This window comes from Schistocerca gregaria, chromosome 7 (assembly GCF_023897955.1).
Source record: "Schistocerca gregaria isolate iqSchGreg1 chromosome 7, iqSchGreg1.2, whole genome shotgun sequence".
Classification (NCBI taxonomy): domain Eukaryota; kingdom Metazoa; phylum Arthropoda; class Insecta; order Orthoptera; family Acrididae; genus Schistocerca; species Schistocerca gregaria.
This window is the reverse complement of record NC_064926.1, coordinates 377,484,373-377,511,363: the sequence shown is the minus strand read 5'-3', so window position 1 is coordinate 377,511,363 and position 26,991 is coordinate 377,484,373. Positions and strand designations below refer to the sequence as shown.

The window sequence follows — 26,991 nt, the reverse complement described above, 5'->3', positions numbered from 1 at the left end:
GATGAAAAATTAAATTTATTCAGTTTATTAGTAGCTCACATTTTGTATTTTGCCCAAGAAATTCAGATAAAGGTACTTTTTTTAATAAACAGTAAGATTTAACAAATCTTATGAATACTACTTATTTTAGATAAATGTTTTAGTTAATGATAATAATTCAATGAACTATAATCTTCAAACTTTCTGATGGCCATAGTAGAGGTAAACACTGTTTCTTAATCAAAAATACAAGGAAAACCTAAAATTAATTTGTCATGTTTACTTGTATGTAAGCAATAATGACTCATCTAGCATTTGTAATGGTAATCAATGGACAGTATTTTACATAAGAAGTAAATAATATACTTACCTCATCAATGTCAAAGTGTAAAATATTTTGCATATATGTTGGTAATTCTGAAAGCAATGTGTAGTTGACCCATCCAACAGCAAACAGAACAAGACAGTGTGCCCACATGCCAGGAGTCAACAGTATCATAATCCATGGATTAGTTCTGTTTGCATTATCCTAACAGAAGTGAGAATTTCAGATTTTCATTATTGTAATAACAGTAATCATACAAATTTTAATACAGGGTAAATAAAGCTTAAATTGGAAAATTAAAAGCTCAAAAGTAAACGTCAGATGATTATGAACATATGTGAAGTATCTGTTAGTGATAAAAAAATGTTATTACTTGCATATAAAGGAATACTACATCTCAAGCTTTATAATCACCTCTTCAGCAAGAGCTAAGAAGAGAGCAAGATGAAATAAATGGAACTGTGTGACATTCGTTTCAGAAAGACGAAAGTCTGTATGATATAACTGTAATGTCAAAGAACGATTACTGATGCATTTAAATCTGCTTTTGAGAACTGAAGAGGCCTGAAACTGATGAAGATTATTATTCTTTCTTTCTTTTCTATTAATATGTTCATCTCTTAAACCTCCTGACTAGTTAATTATTTTCTCCTCAATATTGTTCCAATAAATGAACAGCATCCCACCTCTTTCCTGCTACTATACAAATTCATTGGTTGACTTTTCTTCCAAACTAACTTGAATGTTACTCTAATTCTAATTACTTTGTCATTTGCTATTAAACTCTTACATCATTATAATTTCCTCTCATTTCTATGTCTTTGTCCCACATAAAAAAATTAAATAAAGAAAATAAAAAAATAAAGTAACTGAACTTGAAATTTTATTCCTGCAGAGACATTTTTATATGATTCTTTGTTTTTACAAATCTTTCATCTATTTTCAGCTGAAGAAAATAATGTCTCATAAATTACAGAAATACTAAATATTTAATAAAGTCCAAAGTGTATTATTTTTAAAATAAGAAGGATGTAATGGACTTCATAAATCTGAAAAAAGAAAATAACTAGTTTATTAACATATTATCAGAAAAATAAATATGAGGGCTAGACATAAATTAACCCACAATTGGCTATTAAAAATAAATGTTTGCAGTTACATTGTGCGAGGGCTTCAAAAGCAGATTTTGAAGGTCATGTTGTGTCAGTCAGCTCTGTTGTGTTTGTCACTGCGCAAGCAGAAAGTGATTTCAATAGATGATGTTATTGCGTCTCCTGTAGTTGTGAGCTATGTTCTGTCATTCACTTCAAGCAAGCAGAAGGAGCCATTTATGCTGAGATTCTTTGTCAGTTGTGTAGTGTGTACGTGGATGGAGTTAAGAGTGATAGTGTTGTGAGGGAGCAGTGCAAAAAATTTGAGGCTAGTTGCACATATGTTCATGATGAAATTGGTCAGGAAAGACATTCAGATGTGACTTATAAACTTGTGCAACATGCTGATGAAAATGTATATGTGAGGCTTTGACTTACTATTTCTGAACTTTCTGAAGATGTGACTCCGATTTCAAGGATGACCCTCTTTAACACTGTCTCAGAGAGGTTAGGTTATGAGAAGTTTTGTGCACGGTGGGTAACAACATGTCTAACTGATATACATAAAGCTGAAAAAAATGAGTTTGGGTGTGACATCCCTTCAACACTACACTAAGATGTAGGACAAATTTGTGAACAGAATCATGGCTGAGGACAAGACATGGGTGCAGTACATGAATTACAGTAATAATGAACAGTCCATCAGTGGAAGCACACTGATTTCTCTAGTGAATGCAAAACATTCAAGCAAATGCTGTCAAACTGCAAAATGATGGTTACAGTTTTCCAAGATATCAAATGAAATTCATAAGAGTAACAAATGAAAATATTGTGACATCACAGGTTTACTGTCAAACTCTTATGGAACTCCCAGGATCAATCTAAAACAAACAATTTGGGAAAAAAGTCCTTCTTCTTTACAACAATGTATGACCCCAAAATGTGAACTGAATGAAAGTAAATCTCATATTTTTGGCTGGAAGATTTTTTCAGCATCCTGTCTGTAGAAATACGTTTTTACTCTTCAGTGAAGTGTGCACTGATATGAAACTTCCTGGCAGATTAAAACTGTGTGTTGGACTGAGACTCGAATGCAGGACATTTGCCTTTCTCAGGCAAGTTCTCTACTGGCTGAGCAACCCAAGCACAACTCAGCCCCTCCACCTTTACTTATGTCAGTACCTCATTTCCCACCTTGTGTTTTGGCAGCTCTGTCAGTAGAGCACTTGCCGCAAAAGACCAAGGTCTTGAGTTGAGTCTCAGTCGGCACATGATTTTAATCTGCAAGGAAGTTTAATTCTCTCTATAGTCCAGAACTGGCATGAAGTGATTTTCATCACTTTCCAAGATGAAGGTCGAGCTGCCACTCATCACTTCATGATTGATGCCGCACCCAAAGATGCTGTCAACAACTGGCTGAAGCACCATGCAGCAACATTCTTTGATGAAGGGATAAAGATGCTGGTGTCACAGGGTGACAAATGTTTAAATAGGGGTGCCAATTATGTGGAGAAGTAGTTTCTGCATGCAGGTACAGATTGTATATAAAATACTTTATCTATCATTTTCTTTTTTTTAATAGCCAGTTGGAAGTTTATTTATGAATATCCCCCATAAATTAAAATTATTTCTGAAAAGAAACAATTTAAAATTATAAATTCATGCAAATTCAGTTATTTCTACAAAGTGATAAGCTTGAGAGACGATTATTATTTAATTTCCATAAATATTATCGAAATGTACCTGGCTGTCTGCTGGCTCTTTGCTACTCTTTTCTTTCATACTACATCCAGTATTTTCCAGAATATATCTTAATTCTTTCTCTGTAATTCTTGGATGAGATTCAGGTTCACTGTATACAAAGTATACCCATGGAATTATTGTAACTGTTGAAATACCACCAAAAACGTAAAATACAGAGGGCCATCCCAAGTTCTTCACCATTGTTCCTGATACTGCCATTGAAAGTAGGGTACCCATGTAGTTTGCTGCAAACAAGTGGAAGAAAAAATTTCACAATCCTTTTCTACGAATAGTTCATCAATAAGTACAAGATAATATGTATTTATGAAACACAATCTTTAATGACACCTCACGTTACTCATCACTTAGCTCAATATGTAACTGAAAAGGTACGTAAGAAAATTAGGTGGCTTTTTAATATTTGATGAATGTTTTAGTAAATTACTTTGCATGTTACCGTACTAACAAGCAGCAAAAATAGATATTCTACCTTTAGCTCTTACTTTTCCTTCAAGAAAAGTAAATAATTAATATAGAATAGTAAACATCTGATAATAACCTGAAAATATGGCACCAGATAGTCTCTGACGTTCATGCTCGGGAAACCATTTTGTAAACATCACATGCATTGCTGGAATTATTACTCCCTGAAAAAATAAAAGAAATATACGTATTTGTCAGTAGATTAAAAACTGTAATGCAATATTTACAAATAACTAGGTGGGGTACCCCACTTTGCTCAGGGAGTTGATATGAGACTGTGTGGTTGTTGGAATAAAAGGATGAACTGTAAAGTATAAGATGTAAAAAAAATGTTAGTGAAAGAATATTCTATTTACAATTCTTGTTAAAGTATGCAAGGTAAAAAAATTATGGAAAACATATTCTAACTGTTTACAATACTTGTTTATAAAAAGCATTTTTCATTTTCTTATCCAGGGTGAATATGTACAAAGTTTTTGAATTTCCTATTTCAGAACAAGTTACATACAGCTGACCATGAGAGAAGCAGGACTCTTTGAGTTTGATGCCACAATATTTTAAAGTTTGTCCTTGTGCTTTGTTACCTGCAAAACTGAAGGCTAATTTGATTGGAAACTGCAATTTTTTAAACTGAAATTGCAGTTCAGTGGAGATCAGTGGTATTCTGGTGATAAATAGTGTGCGTCCTTTGTACTTTCCAGTTATAAGTTCAGCTTCAGTGATGTTATTTGATAGCTGTTTGACGATCATCCTTGTTCCATTACATAGTTTTGGTGAGTTGAGATTTCTGAGTAGTACAATCAGAGATCCAATTTTAAGTTGAAGACAGTATAATGGATTTCCTGGTACTTGCAAAGAGTTTAGAATCTCTGTAGGAAAGTTCACATTTTCTTCAATGATTTTACCATCTTTTCAGTTGGTTAGTATATTCTCTCTTCACCAGGAATTTTATTTTAAATATTAAAGTTGATATCATCGCCAATATTATATTTAGTTCCCAAAATTGCCCTTTCAAATAGCCAGTCTGGATTGGTATAGTTGTGAAAAATGTTTGGATAAATTTGGTCAACAAGTTCATTTTCAGCAGTGGCAGTGTTGCAGAAATCACTGCTGAGTTTAATGAGGCCGATCATCCAGTCAGTAGGATATGTTCCTTTACCTATTGGTAGAAGTTGAACAAAATATGCTGTTGTATCACCTTTCAGTAGTTAAACTCTCGTATTTTTTGTTAGTCAAAGTATTTGTATGTGTGATTTTTTTAAAACATGCCTTGATCTTGTCTACTTCTGTTTGTTCAAAATCTCCTGAGAGTATAAGTAGAGTTCCTTCCATCACTTCAGAATTTTCTCACAAGTCTTGTAATGTTCTGTCCATGGCTTCAAGTGATTTTTTGTATGCCATTGTGCATTTGTACCAGAAGATAATTTTAGCTCGCTTTAGGAGTTAGTTTAGCTTGCTTTATAAGTTCATCCCATCCAGATGCTCTTGAGATTTTACATATCAGGAATTGTTCTTTGGCTATATTCAATGGTAGTTTGGTGGAATGGGCAGTTCATCCACCTTCCATTAATGTGGCTGTAGTGGCAGATGATACCAGTCCAAGTGCAATGTGTTGTTTAGCACACATTTCCACCAGCAATAGATTTATAAGAAATGTTTTCCCAGTGCTGCCTGGTGTTTTCAGATAACTAATTACACCACTGTTGATGTTGATCTGGTCCATGACAACATTGTAAATTTCCTTTTGATTGTCATTGAGGAGTGGTTTGCTGTGAGCAATGGATGGAAGTAATTCGTTGATGTTGTAGCTTTTTTCCTTTGTAATTTTCGAAGTTTAGCACATTGATACCATCTTTTCATGGAGCTTGCACCCCAAGTTGTACTAAGGTCTGGTTATTTGTTGTTTCATTGAAGATGTCATCACTGAATTTGATAGTCAGTTCAGGATGGGCTTGTCGTTAAAGCTATGGTGAATAAGTCTCTCATTCGTTCACCTGAGGCTGTGAGTGAGGCTTCTTGTAATGTTAATTCCCAGTGGTTGTCATTTTTGAGTAATACTATGCATTGTCATGCTTCTCTGTAAGTCTGGCATTTGTAACTGTCAACACTCTTGAGACCTGTGAAACCTGTTGCTCCTTGTATTTCCATGTCTGGCATTGATAACTGTCAACACTCTTGAGAGTTGTGAAACCTGTTGGTCCTTGTATTTCATGTATTCATGTAGCGACATCTGGAGATACAAACATTCAGTGCTATTTGGATGTGTACTTGGCCCAATGCACCAGTTTTCATGATGATCTTCTACTGGAGTTCCTTTTTTTTCATCATTGAAAAATTTTTCTTTTTGTGTTCCACATATAATAGGTAATATTTTTGTGAATGGATCTGTTTGGCACAGTTGATAAGAAGCTGTTAATGTTGTATTCTAAGGTGGTTCACTTGCAATTTTTCTGTTGGTGTCTTCTGTCAAATAAATTCTCTGTCCATTCTCTAAATGCATGTTTAGATGTTGCACAGTGTGTTTGCATTCGTGTATGGGAAAACCAAAAATCTGCCTTGCTGCTACATTACTGTTGATGTATCTTCCTATTTGGTACTTGAGGATATTGTAATTTCTGTTTTGTTGTCTGCTGTCTTTGGCTATTTGAAATACTGTTATGTCACTGCCTGTGTTCACATACTTACAGACATATTTGGTGGATTTCACTAAATTGCAGTATTCTGGTAATGTATTTGCCTCCCATGCAAGTGGGCCTGAGTTTGATTCCTGGCCAGATTGGAGATTTTCTCCGCTCTTGGACTGTTTGTTTTATTGTCCTCATCATCATTTCATCCTCTTCACCAGCATGCAAATCGCCCAATGTGGCGTTGACTGAAATGAGACTTCCCAGGTGGGGCCTCCAGGCCAACAACACCATATACTCCTTTCCATTTTTTACCAATCGATTGTCTATTTCCAGTACACCACTGCCTCATATTCATAGTTTTGCTGAAGCTACCACTTTTGAGTCATCATCTTCTTTATTTGGGATAGCCATCAACTCTGGTCTGTGTGTCATCCAAGTATGGTTTTGGGTATTTTTTTGTTCATTTTTCATCACTCATACACAGGGACTTGGGGTTTAATGGCTTGGATGTTAGGTGAAACTTTTTCTTTCACTACTGTGTCACATAGTTCTGAATCATATTGGGATTGGGAAATTCAGCTTGGATGATTTTGTTGATACCTGTTGGTTGAATTCTGTTATGCAGCCATATAAGATTGTATGAATGAGGCAGTCATATTTGCCATTCAATTATGTACATCCAGCATCTAATGGTTCAAAAGATGTGGTATTTTGTCATAACTTTGATAGATCTAATTTGTTTTTGTCAGAAAATTCAGACTATTATGTCTTGTCAATGCAGATGGGCTCGTCCATATCTTAGTTGTTCTTTAAATTCTGGCCACAATGAGTTGCATGTGAATGTTATGAAGAGGTCATGTCACCCATATTTTCTTGTGGAGGTCATGGCATCTTGAAAGTGCTTGTGGGTGTGCCTCAGACTTCCTATGTATGATGAGGGTAAGATTACTATTGTTCCAATGTCATCAGAGGTTCCATAATTTATGACTGCGTCTTGAAGGTGGCTGTAGTCTTCTATACATAGTTTCTTCTGATTTAGTCTTATGTAAATTATACATTCCACTTCTATTTTTGCATACATATCTACCAGGAATTATTAGAATAAGCAGTGAGTGCAAAGAATTGTATGTTTCATTGTCTCTGATCATTGAACAGTAAGCATAGAACTCCTTGGTGGTGACTTTTTGGTTTGTTTCTGCACCTGTTTCAGGTTGGATTTGTTTCATGTAAAAATGATATCCATCCTCTTCATACAGCAATATTAATGGATATTGGAGGGCACCAAATGAACAGTGTGTCTCTGCAATGCATTGTAGTTCTCCTGTTCTTTGTTGTACAATTATGTCATGCTTGTGTCTTAATTACAGTGGCAACTTTGTCTATCTGAAGTGCATTAAATTGATGTTCATGTTCTATCTTCATGATCTATTGGTGGTATTTTGTCAGCTCAAATTATAACTTTATAGTCATCAAAAATCATTTGGTCTACTGCTGTTTTGAATATGTAAAACAGTTGATTGTATTTATATAAGATCTTCTGTACATCTTGGACTTCTTATCATCTCAATCCACTGATATTTGTGCACTGTTGATCAATTTCTGTTTCTTCATTTCTTATGGAACGTACTTGCAGAATTTACGGTCTCCATTGGGTAGTGATAGCAATGATCCCAAGTTTTGATAGATTTGTCCTTGAATGGGAAAAAAGTAATCAGTTTGATCTCTGTTAGTGTTGAACAAAGTGGTGCCAAAATAAATCATTTGGAAGCAGGTGGTGTACGCTTTTATATTTTGAAGGAAGTGTTTTGAATCTGAAGTTTCCCCAATCATGTAACGTAAAAATGCCTGAAGTGGTGTATTCAGTGGTGGTAATTGAATTTTCCCATTCAGGCAACAGAATCCTGATGTTTCTCTATTGAATTTTTTTGCATTGCAAAATTGGTAGATGTTATTCATTTTTCCCAACTACGAGATGTTTGTGTTTGCTATATTCTTTTGTCAGGTCACAGTGAAATGCTTCATTTGTTATGTTGTACTGTTTACTTGTCTGTGCTTCTCGTAGGGTGATATTTTCATGGCTGGCTTGAGTTCACAGTCCTTTGTTATAAGAATGTGTTGCAATTATTGATTCTTCAATCTGTTCATTTTGTTGTTCTTTGTTTTCCCTGCTTTTCACAGTGCTCATTGTTATTTGTTGGGAACTTAAGTTGGCAGTACTTTGTTTGAACACTTCCTCTAATTGAAGAAATACAGCATTTGTCTTGAGTCATGGCCGCAGAGGCATGTCGAGTAGTCCCCTATTCAATATATTGGAGGAATACATCATTGCAAATGGTGTTTCCAATTAGAAATTATGAAATACTGTCTTCTCCTACTCTTGCAGCATGGAGGTGGGGACCCACGTGCTATTGGATATTCAAGGGTCTTTGAGTAGCATGTCATAAATTATTATTATGTATCCATTTCTATTTCTCCAATTACAGTGCCCTCTGTGGTGAACTGAAGAAAATGCTTCAAACAAAAGTATGTAGATTTTGCTATAGAATCGTAATTTGCAATGAAAAACAGTTGCCTCCTTCCACCCACACACATGGTGGGATGAGGGGTCGAGTATGGTATCATTGGATGTTCTGCTCTGAGACAAACACATTAGAATTATAACTTTCTTTGATCTGATGTGGAGTTTTTGAGATATTTCAGTGTGTTCAGTTAAAATGAACACACTGTAGATAAATAGCATACTCGTAGGTGTGACAGTATTTGAAATATTCAAATTTTTCTATCTTTGTTTCAATGGGCTTCCTTTCTTGAACATTTTCTTTGAATTATTCTGTTAAAGACATTTCTTAAACATGAATACTTACTCAAAATACTCCCAAAATATTCCTATTATTCTGTAATTTCAAATTAATGAAAATGACCTTTTCGCACGTGTAGTAGACATTACTGTTTAGACACTAAATGAAACATCCTGTATAATACTATTTGGGATCCAGGAAAATGAAATCAGCTCAGAAAAACTATTGATGAATGAATGAATGAATTAACTTTAGATGGTTTTGTTATAATGACACAGTTCATTTTACTCATGTTAAACATAGAGTCTAACTGAAATTTTTGATGCGACTGTAGAGGTCATTAATTACCTAAACACTTGGTGATTGTTGGAACAGGAGAAAACATTTCGTTATTGAATTGCTTTGCAGATTAGCTGAATTTATCGTTTAGATGCTGCTCTTTCACTATTTCCTAGTTACAGATGTTTCATTTTAGTGACTTTGGAGGTATAACAATATTAGGATGCCTGTATGTGATACAGTGCAAAAATACATTTTATCAATCTTGGAATTCTTACTCATAATATTAGACTTAGGAGAATGAAGCACTAAACAAATGTCTTAGGGAAAATTCTTTGTAGTAGAATTAAATGAGCACTTAATATGATAAAAGCAGTGACTTGAATATTCCACCACATCAACTAGTGTGGAACTCTGCTGTAATTCTTTTTTATGTGGCACATTTAAATCATAAAACTAGCACAGCTTTTTCTGATTCAAAGAAATTTCTTTACTCACAGAAGCAAGTCCAACACCGATGCGTGAGACCATGAAGACTACAGGCCCAGCGTATGCTGCCAGTGGCCCCAAAAGTGTGAGGAGCCCTGCAGCAAAGAGTCCTGCTCCGTACACCCACCGCCCACCGAACTTCGCAGCACTGTGGCCACCAACTATCTGCATTGCCACATATCCATAATAATATGAAGACAGAATATGACCTTGCATTTCCTCATCCCAATCGAATTCTCCAGTCTGCAAAAGAATGGTTTTGTTAACAGGTACTTCCTCCAACAGCATTAATTCATGATAATGTTATTTCAGTGATGCCCAGATACAAACATACAGAAAAAGCAGGCCTTACACACATGCACAAACAGACACACACACACACACACACACACACACACACACACACACACACACACACACACACACACACACACACTATTGTTAGACTAAACCAAAATAATAAGACCACAATGGCACAGAAAAATCATATTCAAATCTGTGTGAGTGACAGTAATAATGATATCGATGTGTGTCTACAAAGAAATAAATGGAACCAAACCATTAACATTTAAGTAATGCTTGTTGGAATCTAAAAGTTTATATACTTTTGTTCCATTTTTTTCTTTATTTCATGGAATTTACAAATGATTTATAGCATAAATGTCATGCTTACGTGTTTTCAGTAAGTCTTTTAGTTGTATAATAAATTTATTGTATATAGCTTGTATTTCATTATCTTATGTGACAAAATAATGTACATATGTATGTACAACGACGACATCCATACAAAGAAATTTGTTTACGGATGAATAAATAAATAAATAAATCAATAAATTTCCCACTGGGGTATCATGAATATCTATATGACACTGTTGTGCTTGTACCATTTCACTGTGGCTTAGATGGTAAAGAAAAAGCAGATTTCCTAGCTAAGAAGGGCACAAAAATTAAACGGGCTGTAAAAACTAAAATGTTGTATTTTGCAGTGAAGGACATTATTAACACATTTCAAAAAGAATTATAAAGTTCCAATAAAATTTCATGTGAGGGAAAGTTCTGGAAAAATCTGATGTATCAAATGGTAGTGTTTCATGGATTGAGAAGAGAAGTGGTAGTCATATTCTGCTTGACTACTGGACATTACTCTCTGGTCATCTGTCTGCATGAAATATTCATCCTGCTGTCTTCAGAATGTGCAGTGTGTTACAAGATTGGTTTGTTCATGAACAAAGAATGTTTAAAAGAGTGTAAAAAATTAAGTGATTGTAATAATTCAGACTTAACAACATTGTACTGCGAAGCAAGAAGGCAAAATAATAAATCAAGTGTCAGAACATTGAAATAACAATAATAATAATGGCTTTATGACTAAACATACCACTGTTGTATGGATCTTCTCTGTTAGTAGTCTCTAGCAAGGGTCCTAAATCGAGGAGCAATACTCACAAACTGGTCAAATGAGAGTTTTGTAAACAGTCTCTGTCATGTGTGAATGACATTTCCAGGGTAATCTTTGGATGGATCTTGATCTAGCATCTGCTTGTTTCAAAAACTTTCAGCCAAACGTGGTAAAAAAAAACAAGGTTGTGGCACAAAGGTACCTGTAACACTTCTAGTTATGCAGTTGGGTTAGTAAAGAAAACACTGGGGAGTGTAATAGAACTGGCAGTCGTAACTATAAAGGGAAAGGGTGAAACAATATTTATCCTATAGGTATCAATCATTCCAACAGATTTCCCTTTTAACTTTAAGAGATTGCGCTTTCCACTGAGACTTGTGTTCCTGATGAAAGTCAGTAAACTGCAGGGGCAGTCTATGAAGTACTTGGAGTGAATTTGAGATGACCCAGTTTCTCTGATGGACAGCTCATGCTGCTTGCTCAAGAATGGAATTATTCAAAAATTCATTTAGTCAACTGGAGGGGAAGTTTAAAAGCCAGTATATAATGGAGTTTTGTGTTCAGTCAACTGAGAATTAAATAATAATATAGAGCTTTGTCTATTAGTATAATGTATTTGTTTAGTATAAAACTGGGGTAAATTATCAATCAGAAAACACCTTGAAATTAGTTAGTGATCAATAAAGAAAAGAAGGAGCTCCCTTTAGTTTCCATTGTAAGAAATAAGCATGAGGTTTACCTGTGAACTTGAGCTTGTGTTAGTCACTGTGATGGGACATGTATCATCAAGAACTGCATCTTCGTCCTTGTCAGGTTTGGATACCATTCCCACAATTGCTACTGACAGTGTGACCTTTAGCATGTATTGGAAAGCAATTCCAAGGAACCCCAACACAGCCACAGCATATCTTATTGGAAAGCAGGCTGCAAAAGAATTTCAAAATATTAGTTACACAATACAAAACAAGAAAGGGACTTAACTCTCTAATGGGTGAAAATTCTCCTAAGACTTGATTGAATACACTTTTTTATATGCTAGACATTAAATATGATGATATATAATGTAGATTCAGTACACTGACATCATAGATCAGCTTTCTATCAGAATAAATCAGTGTGATGAAATGAGTGGTATAAAAGGTTGAATGATTTTATTTTTCCATTAACTCATTTCATGTTAGCCCACAGTTTGTCTGTTGTCAAATTGTAGAACATAACAGTAGTATGCCTCATAGTACTCTGCATTATTTTGCAGCAATTTACCCTTCATAATAACATTTTATTATGAAAACTATACTACTTAGTATGAAAATGACAGTTATCCTGATTTTCTTTTTGTTGGGCATTTGACCATTTGTGTATCACATTTAACTCTGGTGATGCCTTCTGAGGAAGTGCCAAGAATATCCCCTGGTAAATTATACCAATCCTGACTCCTTCTTTCCATTGCACTCCTTTTATCTGATTTGGTACATATTTTGGCAAAATGTCCCATATCATTGAAGAAGAGCACAAATGAGTTCTTACAAGGGACAAGTAAGCTTTCTCCTTTGTGCTGCTTCTTGCTTACTTCATTATATCTTTAACTTGAACAGAGACTAAAATACTTTGTTTGCCACCTGATATATGTTCACTGAGTGTCACATTATGTATTGACGTTGTTGTCTTGTTGAGATATGACACAGTCTCAGTTGCTGTCTGTATTTTATGCTGTTCCTACTGTTGCTGATTACCAAGTCACTCTTCTCCATGTTTGTCAACATTGGTCCACAACTAAGAATAAAATGGAGGCATGTGGGAGGCGATAATCTTTGTTATCACTTTAGAATGTCTGAGAAATCAAACAGATAGGAACTACAGCCTATTGCAGGAACCTGAAGCCACTGACCATAAGAATAAATACATGATTTTGTTTAGTGTGTTTCAAACAAGGTGACCTTTGGTCAGCAGAGCAGTTGAAATAGGAGTGGTAAATAATATGGAACTCAAGTGGTCATACATGCATCTGACAGATACCTGCTGGAAGGACTTGTATCTTAGTTCATTAAGGCAGAAGTAAAATTAGGTGGATGTGGTGTGAATGTCTGGTGACGTTATTCCTAGCATAAGGACATAGTACTAATTCTCATTGAAAGCAGAATGGTCGCATGAGTTTATAAACATGTTTAGATGATAGCACACTTCCCACACTGTAGTAACATTTTGAAGTAACATCTCTTATATATCAGCATGATAAACCCCCTATACAAAAGCAAAGACCCCCATAGTTTTGAAAAAGATTTCATGGGTTAGTTGGAGTGGCTTGTTCAAAGTCCCAATGTTTATCACACTCCCCAGCTATTGTTTGGCTAGAGTACAGCATCAGCTCAGTAGCAGATCAATTCACCCACCAGTTATTCACCAAGCTTCAGAAAGATTCTTCATAGCTATCTTCATATTACACACTCTGCAAACCAATGTCAAGTGGTGGCAGAGAATACATAGCATGTAACACATGTTTTGGTTTCTTCAAGTTCCAGTTGCGTATGGATCATGTGAATAATGACTGCCTAAATGCTTGTGTGTGTGGTGTAATTTATCTAATTTTTTCTTCACAGTCCTTATTAAAGCAGTTTTCAGGTGAATGAAGCGTTATTCACTTAATACTTGTTCTTGAAACTTTGTGAGTAGTCTTCCACAGGATAATTCATTACTTCTTTCATGGTTAGATAAAAATGGTTGGATAAGAATGGAACAAAAGTCAGTTTCACCTGTATGGAGTTTGGTGAAAATATGTCCCCAAAGACGAATGCTATAAAAGTTGTAAAATACGCCTCTGATCTACTACTCACCTTTGGAACAAATAACACTGAATGTCCATATACTTTTCAGACATGTAGTGTAATGTATGCTCATATCTTATGTTTGAACTTTCAGTATCTCCTGTTAGTAATGTGTGAGGTAGGCATCTCACAATTTTTAATGATTCTTCAGGAAAAGTCATAGAACTATTTTGTACACATGAGTGATACAGTTCATAGCATCCTGCCATGTATCTTCATTGTGAGTGTATATCTCCAGTCTCTTCATATTTTCTCACACCACTTCTGTCAGTTTTTTGCATCCAGAATAGCAGATAAGTTCATGATACCAAATTGTGAAATGAAAGTTTTAGTAATAAAATAATGCAGCATTCAATGAAGTGCCGTCCTTCAGACAAGAGGGTTTTAAATACAGCATAGCTGGTCTACTTTTAATTCATCAAATGCCTGAAGCCCCCCCCCCCCTTTGATATACAGCTCTTAAACCTGGTAGCAATACAGCAGCATGTGTAGATCCTGTGTGTCGTAGTACACTAATCAACCCATTGTGTGAGCAGAAGTGGCTGACAGAACATCGTTCAGGGAAGGAATCCAGGCACATTTTGCACCAGCTGTGTCACCAAGGACCTTTGAGAATCCTGTGCTTGCAGCAGGAAGAAGACCATGTGTGTTTCTGGCCAGGCTACCACTGTCACCGAGTCTCCACTAAGCATGGCTACTCTAGTGTTGTGAAAGAATCGACTGGAGAGCGGAATGGCACTCTATTGTCTTGAGTGATGAGAGTGGTTCCTGTATGCATGCTGGCAGTGAACATACACATGTACGGTGTAGACCTGGTAGGCTAAGCTGCCTATTCTGGAACGTATTCCCCCATGACACACAAGTCCTACAGCAGGTTTCACACCTTGAGGGGCCATCATTTGATGTTTCTGCAGGGTAAAGTAACCTGTGCCCACTACATTTCACACGCTGTTGTCCCCATGTTACTGCCATTTCTCGACAGGAAGGTGGTATGCTTTTTCAGCAGGACAATGCATGTCCACATGCTGTTGCTGCAAACATATTGTACAATAACTCTTCTGGTCAGCAAGATCGGCAGGTTCCTCGCCAGTAGAATACGTGTGGAACATGATGAAGCGAGAACCTACTCGATCTCCTTACTCTGCGAGAACCGTTACTGAACTGCAACGAAAGATGCAAGATGTCTGGAATAATCTATCACAGGGGATCATTCGCTACTTTGCATGCGAAGATACACGCCTGCATAGCCGCCAGAGGGTGGTAGACGGTGGACTGATGCAACTGTTTGGGCACCCGTTATTGTGACGTATGTGTTTCGTTCGCTCTGAATTCGCCACATACGTCTACAACGAAAAACCACCTGTTATGCCGCGCCAGTAAAATAACCTTATCCTTGAGGGTTTTGCATATTTGCTCTGCTGTGTATAAATAAAAACGGCAATGATAAGTGTGTGCATTGTAAAATTAATTCCCAAACCACCGACCACCAGTCACTAAGTTTTGTGTATGGTGCTGTCTTTGATCACAGTAGTGACTGTGCCGTAGTAACTGCCGTGGTTGTGCAGATATGAGAGCTTGAGGTGGTTACCATCACATCGTGGAGGTCCCCTGGACATCTTATGTCTCTTTCGTATCACCGTATTTTTCAAGGGAAAACATTCAAGATTGGTCTCTAATTTCTCGAGTTTTTACGAATATTCTTATATGTTTTCGGATGTTCTAGAATAGAACTTGGAAACGGCGCATATGGCACTGACGCACACGCCGGCAAAATAGTCTTAACCTGTGATTTGTGCAACGTGTTAAAAATCAATAAAATTTTCTCTTGTAGGCAGAAACTACTACACTTAGTAACGTAGTTCAACAAAAAATTAGCAAATACAAAATAGTGTACCAGATGAAGATAAAATATTTTAAATGGATTGGTACAGTGATGAACCGAGACGAAAGCGCAAACTTCCCAATACCAGAAATTGCACTTATTTCATCCAATTTTACCATTTAGGTTTAACTGGCTGCAATATCCGGTAAGATCAGTGTATAATATCACTATTAATAAAGCGAGTGGGCGAACAAACATTCCATGGTTGCGTTGAGAATTTAAAAGAACTGTGCTGCTCGTGAGTACAACTACACGTGCGATATACAGTATGGTGAACAACGGTAAAACTACTTCCTCTTTGCGCCCAAAAGCAGAACACCGAATGTAGTTGATAATAATTTACTTTCAATGAGTTAAGGCTTAGAAAAATGAGATGTCTGACGCCATGTTCATGGAGGATACGATTGCACGTGAATCTGTGGCAGCATTAACGGAAGAAGGAAGGACCTATAGCTACCTCCAACAGGATGGAGCAACTGCTCATACAGCCGGACGAACCTTGGAGCACATTTACACAATCTTCACGCGCTGACGCAGTCGTGGTCCTAGCTGGCCACACAGTTCACCTGACCTGTTAGCGTGCAATTTACTTTGTGTGGTGAGCCCTCAAGTCTAAGGTATGTCGCAACAACCCTTGTAGTTTCAATAACTGCAAAAGAACGTTTCGGACGAGATTGCAGCAATCTCAGCTGTTCAGTTTTGATCCATCTTCAGCAGATTTCTGACCAGGGCCCAAAAACGCCAAGAGATGAATGGTGGTCACCTTCAACATATGTTATAATAGGGTTAGTAGTGCATTTCCTTTCTTCTCTTGTTTCCCTTTTTACCCCTGTACTCTGTTCTCAGGACTACTTTTATTTGTCCCAGCCTGTATTTTTCTAATTGAGAAAACAAATGGTAAGGAAGGCCAAGCGAAGCGTATCGTTTCAACCAGTATTTAATATAGTGCATTCTACGTGAGATTTGTGAAAAGTGGCGATAGACGCGTAAAAACAGTAAAATTTGTTTTAGAATTTCCGGGTAGAGCGCTTTATCAGAAGTACAGAAGTAAGTGGGTTGTGAATAGTATTACGTGCTATGTGTAACGCAAAATCGAGCAAAGCTATAAATGGTGCAGTGCACTCCGTAGCAACAAGGAAAGCCACAGTCTATCATTTTAAAGAAAGACAAATCGAACATAATATGGCGACGAGCATACGTGTTCTGCTTAATCGACCTAACACCGTGTCCATTCAGCGTCAATTAAATATCGCGTGTGTGCTAAAAATTATCTAAACGCATTAGGCTGTTCTTGAACGGCAAGTGGTATCAGTCACACTGCTTCGTCAAAATGAAACTGCAAAATATGTAATGCGACTGTGAAACTTGATGTAAGAGACATGATACAGCGGTGCAAATATGGGACAACGTGAACTATGGAGCCCCTATTCAGAAATATGCAGGTAGGCTACTCCCCCTTTTTTTAACCTATTAATTTTCTTTTACATAAAATGTGAAGATAACGTATGATGAAATTTTATTTTACTAATTTAAGCTCTAGGTTGTTTCTTTCACCGATAATAGTGATCTCCATCATGAAACAGAAATAAAATGTTTGCACCATTACCCATAGTTCAAAGCTTTACCACAGCTGAAATAACCGGCAAGCAGAACTGTCAATTGCCTGCCGTTTCAGGCGCTGTCTTGTACAGACTGTTTCGAAATTACTTGCAACTCACCTTAAAAAGTGCAGTGCGTCGTTTTATAAGCTTATAAAGTTTAGACGTGTGGATATAACAAAATTTTTTATTCCATAAAACTATGCTACACGGTCGTGAACCATTGGTGGAGAGAACCTGGTATATGTTGTATGTAGAGCAGGAAACTGGAAAACTAAAAGTGCGTCACTAGGCAATTGGGAATAAGCACACTTAAACTTCACAGAAATGCATTGAAACATGATAGTCAGGTCTACTGTAAAAGGACTTCGGTTGAACTTAAGATTGGTGAAAGGAACATAGAAAAGGATGCGAAAAATAGTACTGAGCGATGTAAGTTACCGCTAATCTTAATTCAAACCAATTCCGATTGTCCGACTGTTCCGTTTAGCGTCCTACGTCATTTGGTGCGCGACTGTATCAACAATTGATTTTTATGCGAAAACTGAGACATAAAGTAAACAATCTCGGGTCGACAATACTGTACAGATTCTTAACACCATGTAAATAAAACTTTTGTGTCAATTTGTAGTACATAAAATATGATTAGGAATTTTGGTCAATATATTCTTCAATAGTTCGAAATTACAAATATGTCTGTGAGCTGATATTTCCAGTTATACACAATCCCGAGAATATAATCCTACACAGTAGTACTATTTTCAATCCAGAACTACTAACAGCTAATTTTCCCTCGGAGAAACCTGGTTGTTCGGCTGTGGGGCCAGTAATTGCACCGGGCCTGCAACGTGCTGTATGGTTGAACCGCCTCCGGTGCAAATGTATTGTAGCCGTTACACAGCAGGCCTATCTCGCAGGCGTTGCTTTATACGACGCAGTCGTATCAGGTATCTAGAGCAGGTGACGTTGTAGAGAGTTTCTCTTTTACACAGCCTCGGGGTTAATAATCACTAAAATCTGTTTCTGTAGGAATATCACCAAATTTAGAATCCACGAGAGGATAAAAGACACATGAATGCTATGTCAGGAGTAGTAAATTTGAATTAAAAGACAAATTATAAAATTAATCTTCTTTTTTTATCGAAATAAAGATGGTGGTGTGTGTATAAATATCTCATTGTGTCAGCTGCTGCTGCTTCTTTAAGTGTTGACCAAGTTCGGTCGCTCAGTTAGTAATTATCGACACATCAAAAAAATGGTTCAAATGGCTCTGAGCACTATGGGACTTAACTTCTGAGGCCATCAGTTCCCTAGAACTTAGAACTACTTAAACCTAACTAACCTAAGGACATCACACACATCCATGCCCGAGGCAACTTCACACACATCCGTGCCCGAGGCAGGATTCGAACCTGCGACGGTAGCGGTCGCGCGGTTCCAGACTGTAGCGCCTAGAACCGCTCGGCCACCTTGGACGGCTATCGACACATCCCATCATAAATAAACAAGGGTAAAGTGAAGTATGGAGAAGCTTTCGATTCATTGCTGTACTAATTATTAGTAACGAAAACAGTTCCGTATAGGATATCTAACTAGATTGGAGAGTACATTGAATTTCTCTTGACAGGAGAACACAACATATTATGTGAATGGAATCTTCCAGAAAAATAATTTTGGACGTGCGTCAGGGAAATGCGATAAGGTCACTACTAATCACATTGTGTGCTAATGATTTAACTGAATATGTTGGCTGCAATTTCAGACTTTGCGTAAGTAGGTATATGAAAAAGACTTCAAGACGTATATAACAATTCGAATCCTAAGGAATGCAGGAGCTGACAAGTGTGAATATTTCCGAACTCTCAGTTCAGTAAGGCGTGACTGCAAAATAATAACACGAATTCTCTACAGAAGAATGGGAAAACTAGTAGAAACCAGCCACGAGAAAGATTAGTTTGGATTCCAGAGAAATGTAGGACGACGCGAGGCAATACTGACCCTACGACTTTCCTTAGAAGGTAGGTTAAGGAAAGGAAAACCTACGTTCATGGTATTTGTAGTCTTAGAGAAAGCTTTTGACAATGTTGACTGAAATGCTGTCTTTTAAATTCTGTAGGTGGCTGGGGTAAAATACAGGGACCGAAGGGCTATTTACAACTTCTACAAGTATCAAGGGGTGTGAAAGGAAAGCAACGGTTGAGAGGGGAGCGAGACAGTGCTGTAGCCTATTCCCAATGTCACTCGATCTGTACAATGAGCGAACAGTAAAGGAAACCAAAGAAAAATTTGTTGTGGTAATTAAAGTCCAGGAAGAAAAAGTAATAACTTTGAGAGACAGCAAAGGACTTGGAAGAGCAGTTAATTTTCAAAGGAGGATATAAGATGAACATGAACTAAACCAAAATAAGGATAATGGAATGTATTCGAATTATGTCATATGACGCTGAGGGAATCAGATTTCGAAACTAGACATTAAAGTAGTAGATGATGTCTGCTGTTTGGGGGCATAATAACCGATGATGGCCAAAATAGAGAGGACATAAAATGTTGAATGGCAATGACAAGAAAAGCTTTCTGAAGGAGAGAAACTGGTTAACTTCGAATAAAGACCTGAGTGTTAGAAATTCTTTTCTGAAAGTATTTGTGTGGAATGCAGCCTTGTATGGAAGTGAAACATGGACAATAAACAGTTTAGACGAGAAGAGAACAGAAGCTTTTGTAATGTGACGCTACGAAGAATGCTGAATATTGGATGGCCTAGATCACATAGCTAATAGAACTGGGGAGAAAAGAAATTTGTGGCATAATGTGATTAGAAGAGGGGACTGGTTGAGAGAACACATTCTGAGACATCAAGGTATCACCAGTTTGTATTGGAGGGAAATATGGGGGGGGGGGGGGGGAGGAGTAAAAATGATAGAGGTAGACCAAGAGAGAAACACAGCAAGCAGATTCGTAGATTGTAGTAGTTATCTGGAGATGAAGTGGCTTGCACAAGATAGAGTAGCATGGGTTTCGAAAAAGACGATGGTGTGAAACGCAGCTCTCGTTATTCGTCCACGAAACTCAGGTAGATGCCGTGTTTCTTGACTTCCGCAAGGCGTTCTACACAGTTCCCCACAGTCGTTTAATGGACAAAGTAAGAGCATATAGACTATCAGACTAATCGTGTGATTGGATTGAAGAGTTCCTAGATAACAGAACGCAGCATGTTATTCTCAATGGAGAAAAGTCTTCCGAAGTAAGAGTGATTTCAGGTGTGCCACAAGGGAGTGTCGTAGGACCGTTGCTATTCACAATATACATAAATGATCTTGTGGATGACATCGGAAGTTCACTGAGGCTTTTGGCGGATGATGCTGTGGTATATCGATAGGTTGTAACAATCGAAAATTGTACTGAAATTCAGGAGGATCTGCAGCGAATTGACGCATGGTGCAGGGATTGGCAATTGAATCTCAATGTAGACAAGTGTAATGTGCTGCGAATACATAGAAAGAAAGATCCCTTACCATTTAGCTACAATATAGCAGGTCAGCAACTGGAAGCAGTTAATTCCATAAATTATCTGGGAATACGCATTAAGAGTGATTTAAAATGGAATGATCATATAAAGTTGATCGTCGGTGAAGCAGATGCCGGACTGAGATTCATTGGAAGACTCCTAAGGAAATGCAATCCGAAAACAAAGGAAGTAGGTTACAAAATGGTTCAAATGGCTCTGAGCACTATGGGACTTAACATCTGTGGTCATTAGTCCCCTAGAACTTAGAACTACTTAAACCTAACTAACCTAAGGACATCAGACACATCCATGCCCGAGGCAGGATTCGAACCTGCGACCGTAGCAGTCGCGCGGTTCCGGACTGAGCGCCTTAACCGCTAGACCACCGCGGCCGGCAAGTAGGTTACAGTACGCTTGTTCGCCCACTGCTTGAATACTGCTCAGCAGTGTGGGATCCGTACCAGATAGGGTTGATAGAAGAGATAGATAAACTCCAGTGGAAGACTCTGCAGGAGAGACGCTCAGTAGCTCGGTACGAGCTTTTGGTGAAGTTTCGAGAACATACCTTCACCGAGGAGTCAAGTACTATATTGTTCCCCCCTACGCATATCTCGCAAAGAGACCATGAGGATAAAATCAGAGATTAGAGCCCACACAGAGGCATACCGACAATCTTTCTTTCCACGAACAATACGAGGCTGGAATAGAAGGGAGAACCAATAGGGGTACACAAAGTGCCCTCCGACACACTCCGTCAGGTGGTTTGCGGAGTATGGATGTAGATGTAGATGTAGAGAGACTTCAGACTGAAAACCGCAACAACAATAACAACAACGTGAAAAACTGTTACCCTTTAAGACTGTAATAATATTCAGCCAGTCATTGAAACGATATAGACCCAACTCTTAATACAGAAAAGTGTTAAACTGTTTCCTTCGTGAAACGTAAAAATATAGAAATTTTTGACTATGCGGCTAATCAGTCACAGTTCGAGTCAAACACATATAAATACCTGGAAGTGGCAACGTTCGGGGATATCAAGTCGAATGGTTACAGAGTCTCGTTTCTAGACGTAAAAAATGACAGAATTCGACTCATTGATATGATTTTGGAAACTGCAGCTGGTCTTATAAAACGTACGACTTATGTGGGACTCTAAACTGTTCGAATACTTGTTCAATTGGTGGGAGGATGCTTCAGAAATGACTGAAATTTTGAACAGGTAACCACTGGAAAACAAAAAACTGGAAAACTGGTTAAACTGGAAAACAAAAACATCTTGAGAAAATATACTTATAAAATAGCAAAACCAGTTTATACGGCATAATCTATCGCCTTTCTTGGTTCATATATATCGCTACCGTAGGGGCCGTAAACGTGAAATTCAACTAATTACACTTCGCGAAGGCATATAAGCATTCGGTTGTACTATGCTACAAGTGTGAATGTCACGAGAAGAAACGTTGAAATGTGGTACAATGGAAAGTGCCCTCTGCCACGTACTTAACGATTGGAATACAAGTAGAGTTGTAAAGTTTCTGATCACTTGGCTATGCGCAACATGCTAAGAGTAACGTGTAACGTGGCACGAATTGATATTCTGGAAAAGTTAACGGTGATCTGGGACGTTAAGCACGACGGCTCTATTAAATAATACCGAACGAGGTTTTCCTAAAACGGATAATACAAGTGGAGCGGGGGGGGGGGGGGGGGGGTTTCCTACAGAAAAAAAGGCCACGGTTGAATCCCTTTCCTCATCCTTCCCACAACCAGAGTTTATGCTCCGTCTTTGAAGAACTCCTCGTCGGCGCTACTTTAAACCATAATCTTCTTTTCTTTTACGTCGAAGTACTCTGGAAACATTGTCAGTCACTTGCATGGAACAGTTACTTTTAAGATAAGACACATGCATTTCGCAATGGGATAGTGCCTAGTGAATCTGTACAGAGAAAACCTTAAAGCGGCAGATTCCTTAAAGGACATCCCAGCCCAGAATGCTAGGCGGTATTTAGCTCTGGATCTAGCGTAGTACGCTGCCTTTGATGAAATCTTTTGGATAAAATCACGAATCTCTTTCGATATGGTGTTGAAATTTCTTTCTTTAATTTTATCTTTCAGAGTAGTTAGCTTAACTCCCGATAGATAAATGCGTCTCTAACTTGTTTTGAGCCAAAGAATTATGACAGGTGACAGACAGTTCAGTAGCGGAGAGTGGCTTCTAGGTGTTCGTCCTCACGCAGACGCAGGTAACGCCGGTTTGCGTTCCGATTTTTATCACTACAGTGTTCTGCTCGTAAGACCCGTGATCTATCACAGCGGTGTTGAAATGGACCGCAAAAGTCATACTAGAACTTAAACAGATTCTATATTATACCGAATCAAAATCTTCTTCATTTATTTATGTATTTACTGTAATTGTGACAGAGACTATATTTTAGATACTGAGAAATGCAGCGTTCAGATATAAGTAGTTGTTGTGGGTTTATATCGAAACGAAATACGGAAGCTGTCTTTTCTGTTTTCGTGTGGGTTTTACCTGTTTGTGTTCACATATTCCCTACGAAATTATAAGAGGTAGTCAAATGAAAACCAAACACACACTACAATAACACCATCAAATGGTTCCATCCAAAAGGAATCACCACACACATTAAGACATTTATGCCACTGGGAGACGAGACGGTTAATTCCCGTTTCATAGAACGGGGTCGGCCGCCGGCGGATCCACAACCGCACCACTATTGTACTCCCTAGCCCGACTGAAACCGACGTCCACTCGTGTCATTCTTCAGGTCGCCAAAATTTTGAAAATCACGCTGTGAAAGTTGGGGGTTATACGGAGAATGTTGCAGTGTTTCACAACCAAATCACCGAAGCTTAGCCTTTGTCCGATTGGCAGTGTGCGTACGGGCGTTATATTGCAAGAGGATGCTTCCTCTGATCGTCGAATTTTTCGAGCGTGAAACCACAACCAACGCGCAGTGATATGGAAACGCTTTGCAGAAACTCCGACGTGCCACAAAGTCAAATTGCCCAGGAAGGCTGTCCGTTGGAACTATCCTGTCGGACGATAACGCCCGCTCCCACATTGCCAGTTGGGGGAAGGCTTCGCTTCAGCGATTTGGTTGGAAAACACTCCAGCGTCCTCCGTACAGCCCGGATCTTTCACCTTGTCATTTTCACATCTTTGGCGACCTGAAGAAAGACATAGGTGGATGTCGGTTTCAATCGAACGAGGGAGTCTAAGAGAAGATGAGGTTGTGGATCCGCCAGCGGCCGACCGTGTCCTACGAAACAGGAATTGATCGTCTCGTCTCCCAATGGGATAAATATCGTAATGCGCGCGGTGATTGATTTTGAATGGAACTATTCCATGGTCCCATTGTGGCGGGCTTTCGAATATCGTTTGTCTGTCCCTATATGAATTTTCATCCTTGCCTCATACGCAGTTTCAGCACGTTACATTTAAAAAATGGGATTTAGTAAACTTTCTTGCGTTCTCAGACTGTTAGATTTCAAACATGGTTTCCGTGCAACCGAGAGTAATCCAGTTCACGTGTCGGTTGCACACTGAGGAGGTGTCTCTCATATTACCACTTCTGCAACATATGTGTTAAATCAAGATGAAGTCTAAATTTGAGCCGTAGCTTACCCAGTCGTTCTATATTGTTCCCTGCGACAGAACATGATCGTTTACTTGTCCAGTTAAGCAAAGTTTTAAGTTTTTATTTTCCCCTTTTACCACAGTATTGTGCTATTCAATCTGCGTGTGCCCTCAGCGTCCTGTTAGCAACAAAATTCTGAGCCCGTTTTCAAAATCAGTAGATTTCAAATCTCTTCTACTCTCTCTCATTAAAGAATTACTGAAAAACCGCTTTGAGTGAAAGCTGGGAAAATATTTTCAGCACCGTCGTACTCGGTTTAGTTGGACAACGTTATCGTAGATGAACTAGTGCACGGCCTTCTATGAGCTTTCAATTGACGGCTTCTTGAACCCTCCCAACAAACAAACAGTATTGTTAATCGATTTTCATTGATGCATACAATGGGCAGTCACCAAGTATAACAAGTTAATGTCATTGCAAATCTGTCTATAGAGTGAATTATGTTTGCAGGGCAACGAAATTATGTTGTTGTGGTCTTCAGCCCTCAGACTGGTTTGTTGCAGCTCCCCATGCTACTCTATCCTGTGCAAGCTTCTTCATCTCCCAGTACCTACTACAACCTACATCCTTCTGAATCTGTTTAGTGTATTCATCTCTTGGTCTCCCTCTACGATGTTTACCCTCCACGTTGCCCTCCAATACTAAATTGGTGATCCCTTGATGCCTCAGAACATGTCCTACCAACCGATCCCTTCTTCTAGTTAAGTTGTGCCACAAACTTCTCTTCTCCCCAATCCTGTTCAATACCTCCTCTTTAGTTATATGCTCTACCCATCTAATCTTCAGCATTCTTCTGTAGCACCACATTTCGAAAGCTTCTATTCTCTTCTTGTCTAAGCTATTTATCGCTCATGTTTCACTTCCATACATGGCTACACTCCATACAATTACTTTCAGAAACGACTTCCTGACACTTAAATGTATACTCGATGTTAACAAATTTTTCTTCTTCAGAAACGCTTTCCTTGCCATTGCCAGTTTACATTTTATATCCTCTCTACTTCGACCATCATCAGTTATTTTGCTCCCCAAATAGCAAAACTCCTTTACTACTTTAAGTGTCTCATTCCATAATCTAATTCCTTCAGCATCACCCGACTTAATTCGACTACATTCCATTATCAACGTTTTGCTTTTGTTGGTGTTCATCTTATACCCTCCTTTCATGACACTGTCCATTCCGTTCAACTGCTCTTCCAAGTCCTTTGCTGTCTCTGACAGAATTACGATGTCATCGGCGAACTTTGAAGTTTTTATTTCTTCTCCATGGATTTTAATACCTACTCCGAATTTTTATTTTGTTTTCTTTACTGCTTGTTCAATATACAGATTGAATAACATCGGGGATAGGCTACACCATGTCTCACTCCCTTCCCAACCACTGATTCCCTTTCATGCCCCTCGACTCTTATAACTGCCATCTGGTTTCTGTACAAATTGTAAATAGCCTTTCGCTCCCTGTATTTTACCCCTGCCACCTTCAGAATTTGAAAGAGAGTATTCCAGTTAACATTGTCAAAAGCTTTCTCTAAGTCTACCGAGTAAAAAAGCTGGTCTTTAACAAAGAAGTAGATACGCTATTTTATTCTTATAATTTAAGCCATTTATACCGACAGGAGTGACTACCCGTTTTATGTTACGACCATACTGAAATTCCGACGTGATAAAACGTGTAAGTCTAGTAAGACTGGACATGTAGTAAGTATGCAATTTCTTACTGAATGGCTTGGCGCCAGGAGCTGCTGATGTCTTCTCCGACATGATTACGCTAAGCTTTTACTGTAGATGAATCTTTCAGATATGTCTTATTTATACATCTCTGTACCTTATCAGTAACTTTATCAGTGTCGGTGTATCTACCGTTTTAGATATCAACTCATTCAAATTTATGAAAGACCATCAGGAATATTATCTGGAACAGAATATGAATGACCAGACTGAAGAGTCGGATTTAAAGATAAGTTTTTGATAAAAGTAATCCAGCTGGATGAACAAGGTTTAAATGTACGAGATTGGGAAGGAGAGAAATGATTGAAATGCTGTCGACGTGGGAATCCTTTTCACTGGAACTGGTATTTCGGTGACAGCCAGCACCTGCTGTTTTCCATTTAAGAAAGTATTCATTACACATATAAGAGATAAGATTGCATGATACGCGTAGCCTCCGTGGTACAAGAATAGACATTTAGGCAGATAATAACATTGTGTTACATGATTTGCAAAATGTCGCAAGGGACACAGGTCGTGGTACATACTAGCTTAAAAAAGTCTAGACGTGATATAAGGACTTACAGCAAATTTATCGA

The 26,991-nt window shown here is 38.0% G+C and overlaps 1 protein-coding gene across 1 annotated transcript in view; it reads right to left on the bottom strand.

Moving 5' to 3' along the window:
* The window catches only part of LOC126282108 (sialin-like), a 52,470-nt gene extending 26,001 nt beyond the window's left edge, over positions 1-26,469 (bottom strand). The window contains exons 1-6 of the mRNA XM_049981569.1: positions 26,404-26,469; positions 11,953-12,137; positions 9,824-10,057; positions 3,698-3,785; positions 3,139-3,383; positions 350-508 (exon numbers count right to left, since the gene is read on the bottom strand). Of these exons, the coding sequence (XP_049837526.1) occupies positions 350-508; positions 3,139-3,383; positions 3,698-3,785; positions 9,824-10,057; positions 11,953-12,137; positions 26,404-26,446 (954 nt within the window). The 5' untranslated portion in view covers positions 26,447-26,469. The remainder of the gene's footprint in view (positions 1-349; positions 509-3,138; positions 3,384-3,697; positions 3,786-9,823; positions 10,058-11,952; positions 12,138-26,403) is intronic.
* Positions 26,470-26,991: the final 522 nt, after the last annotated feature.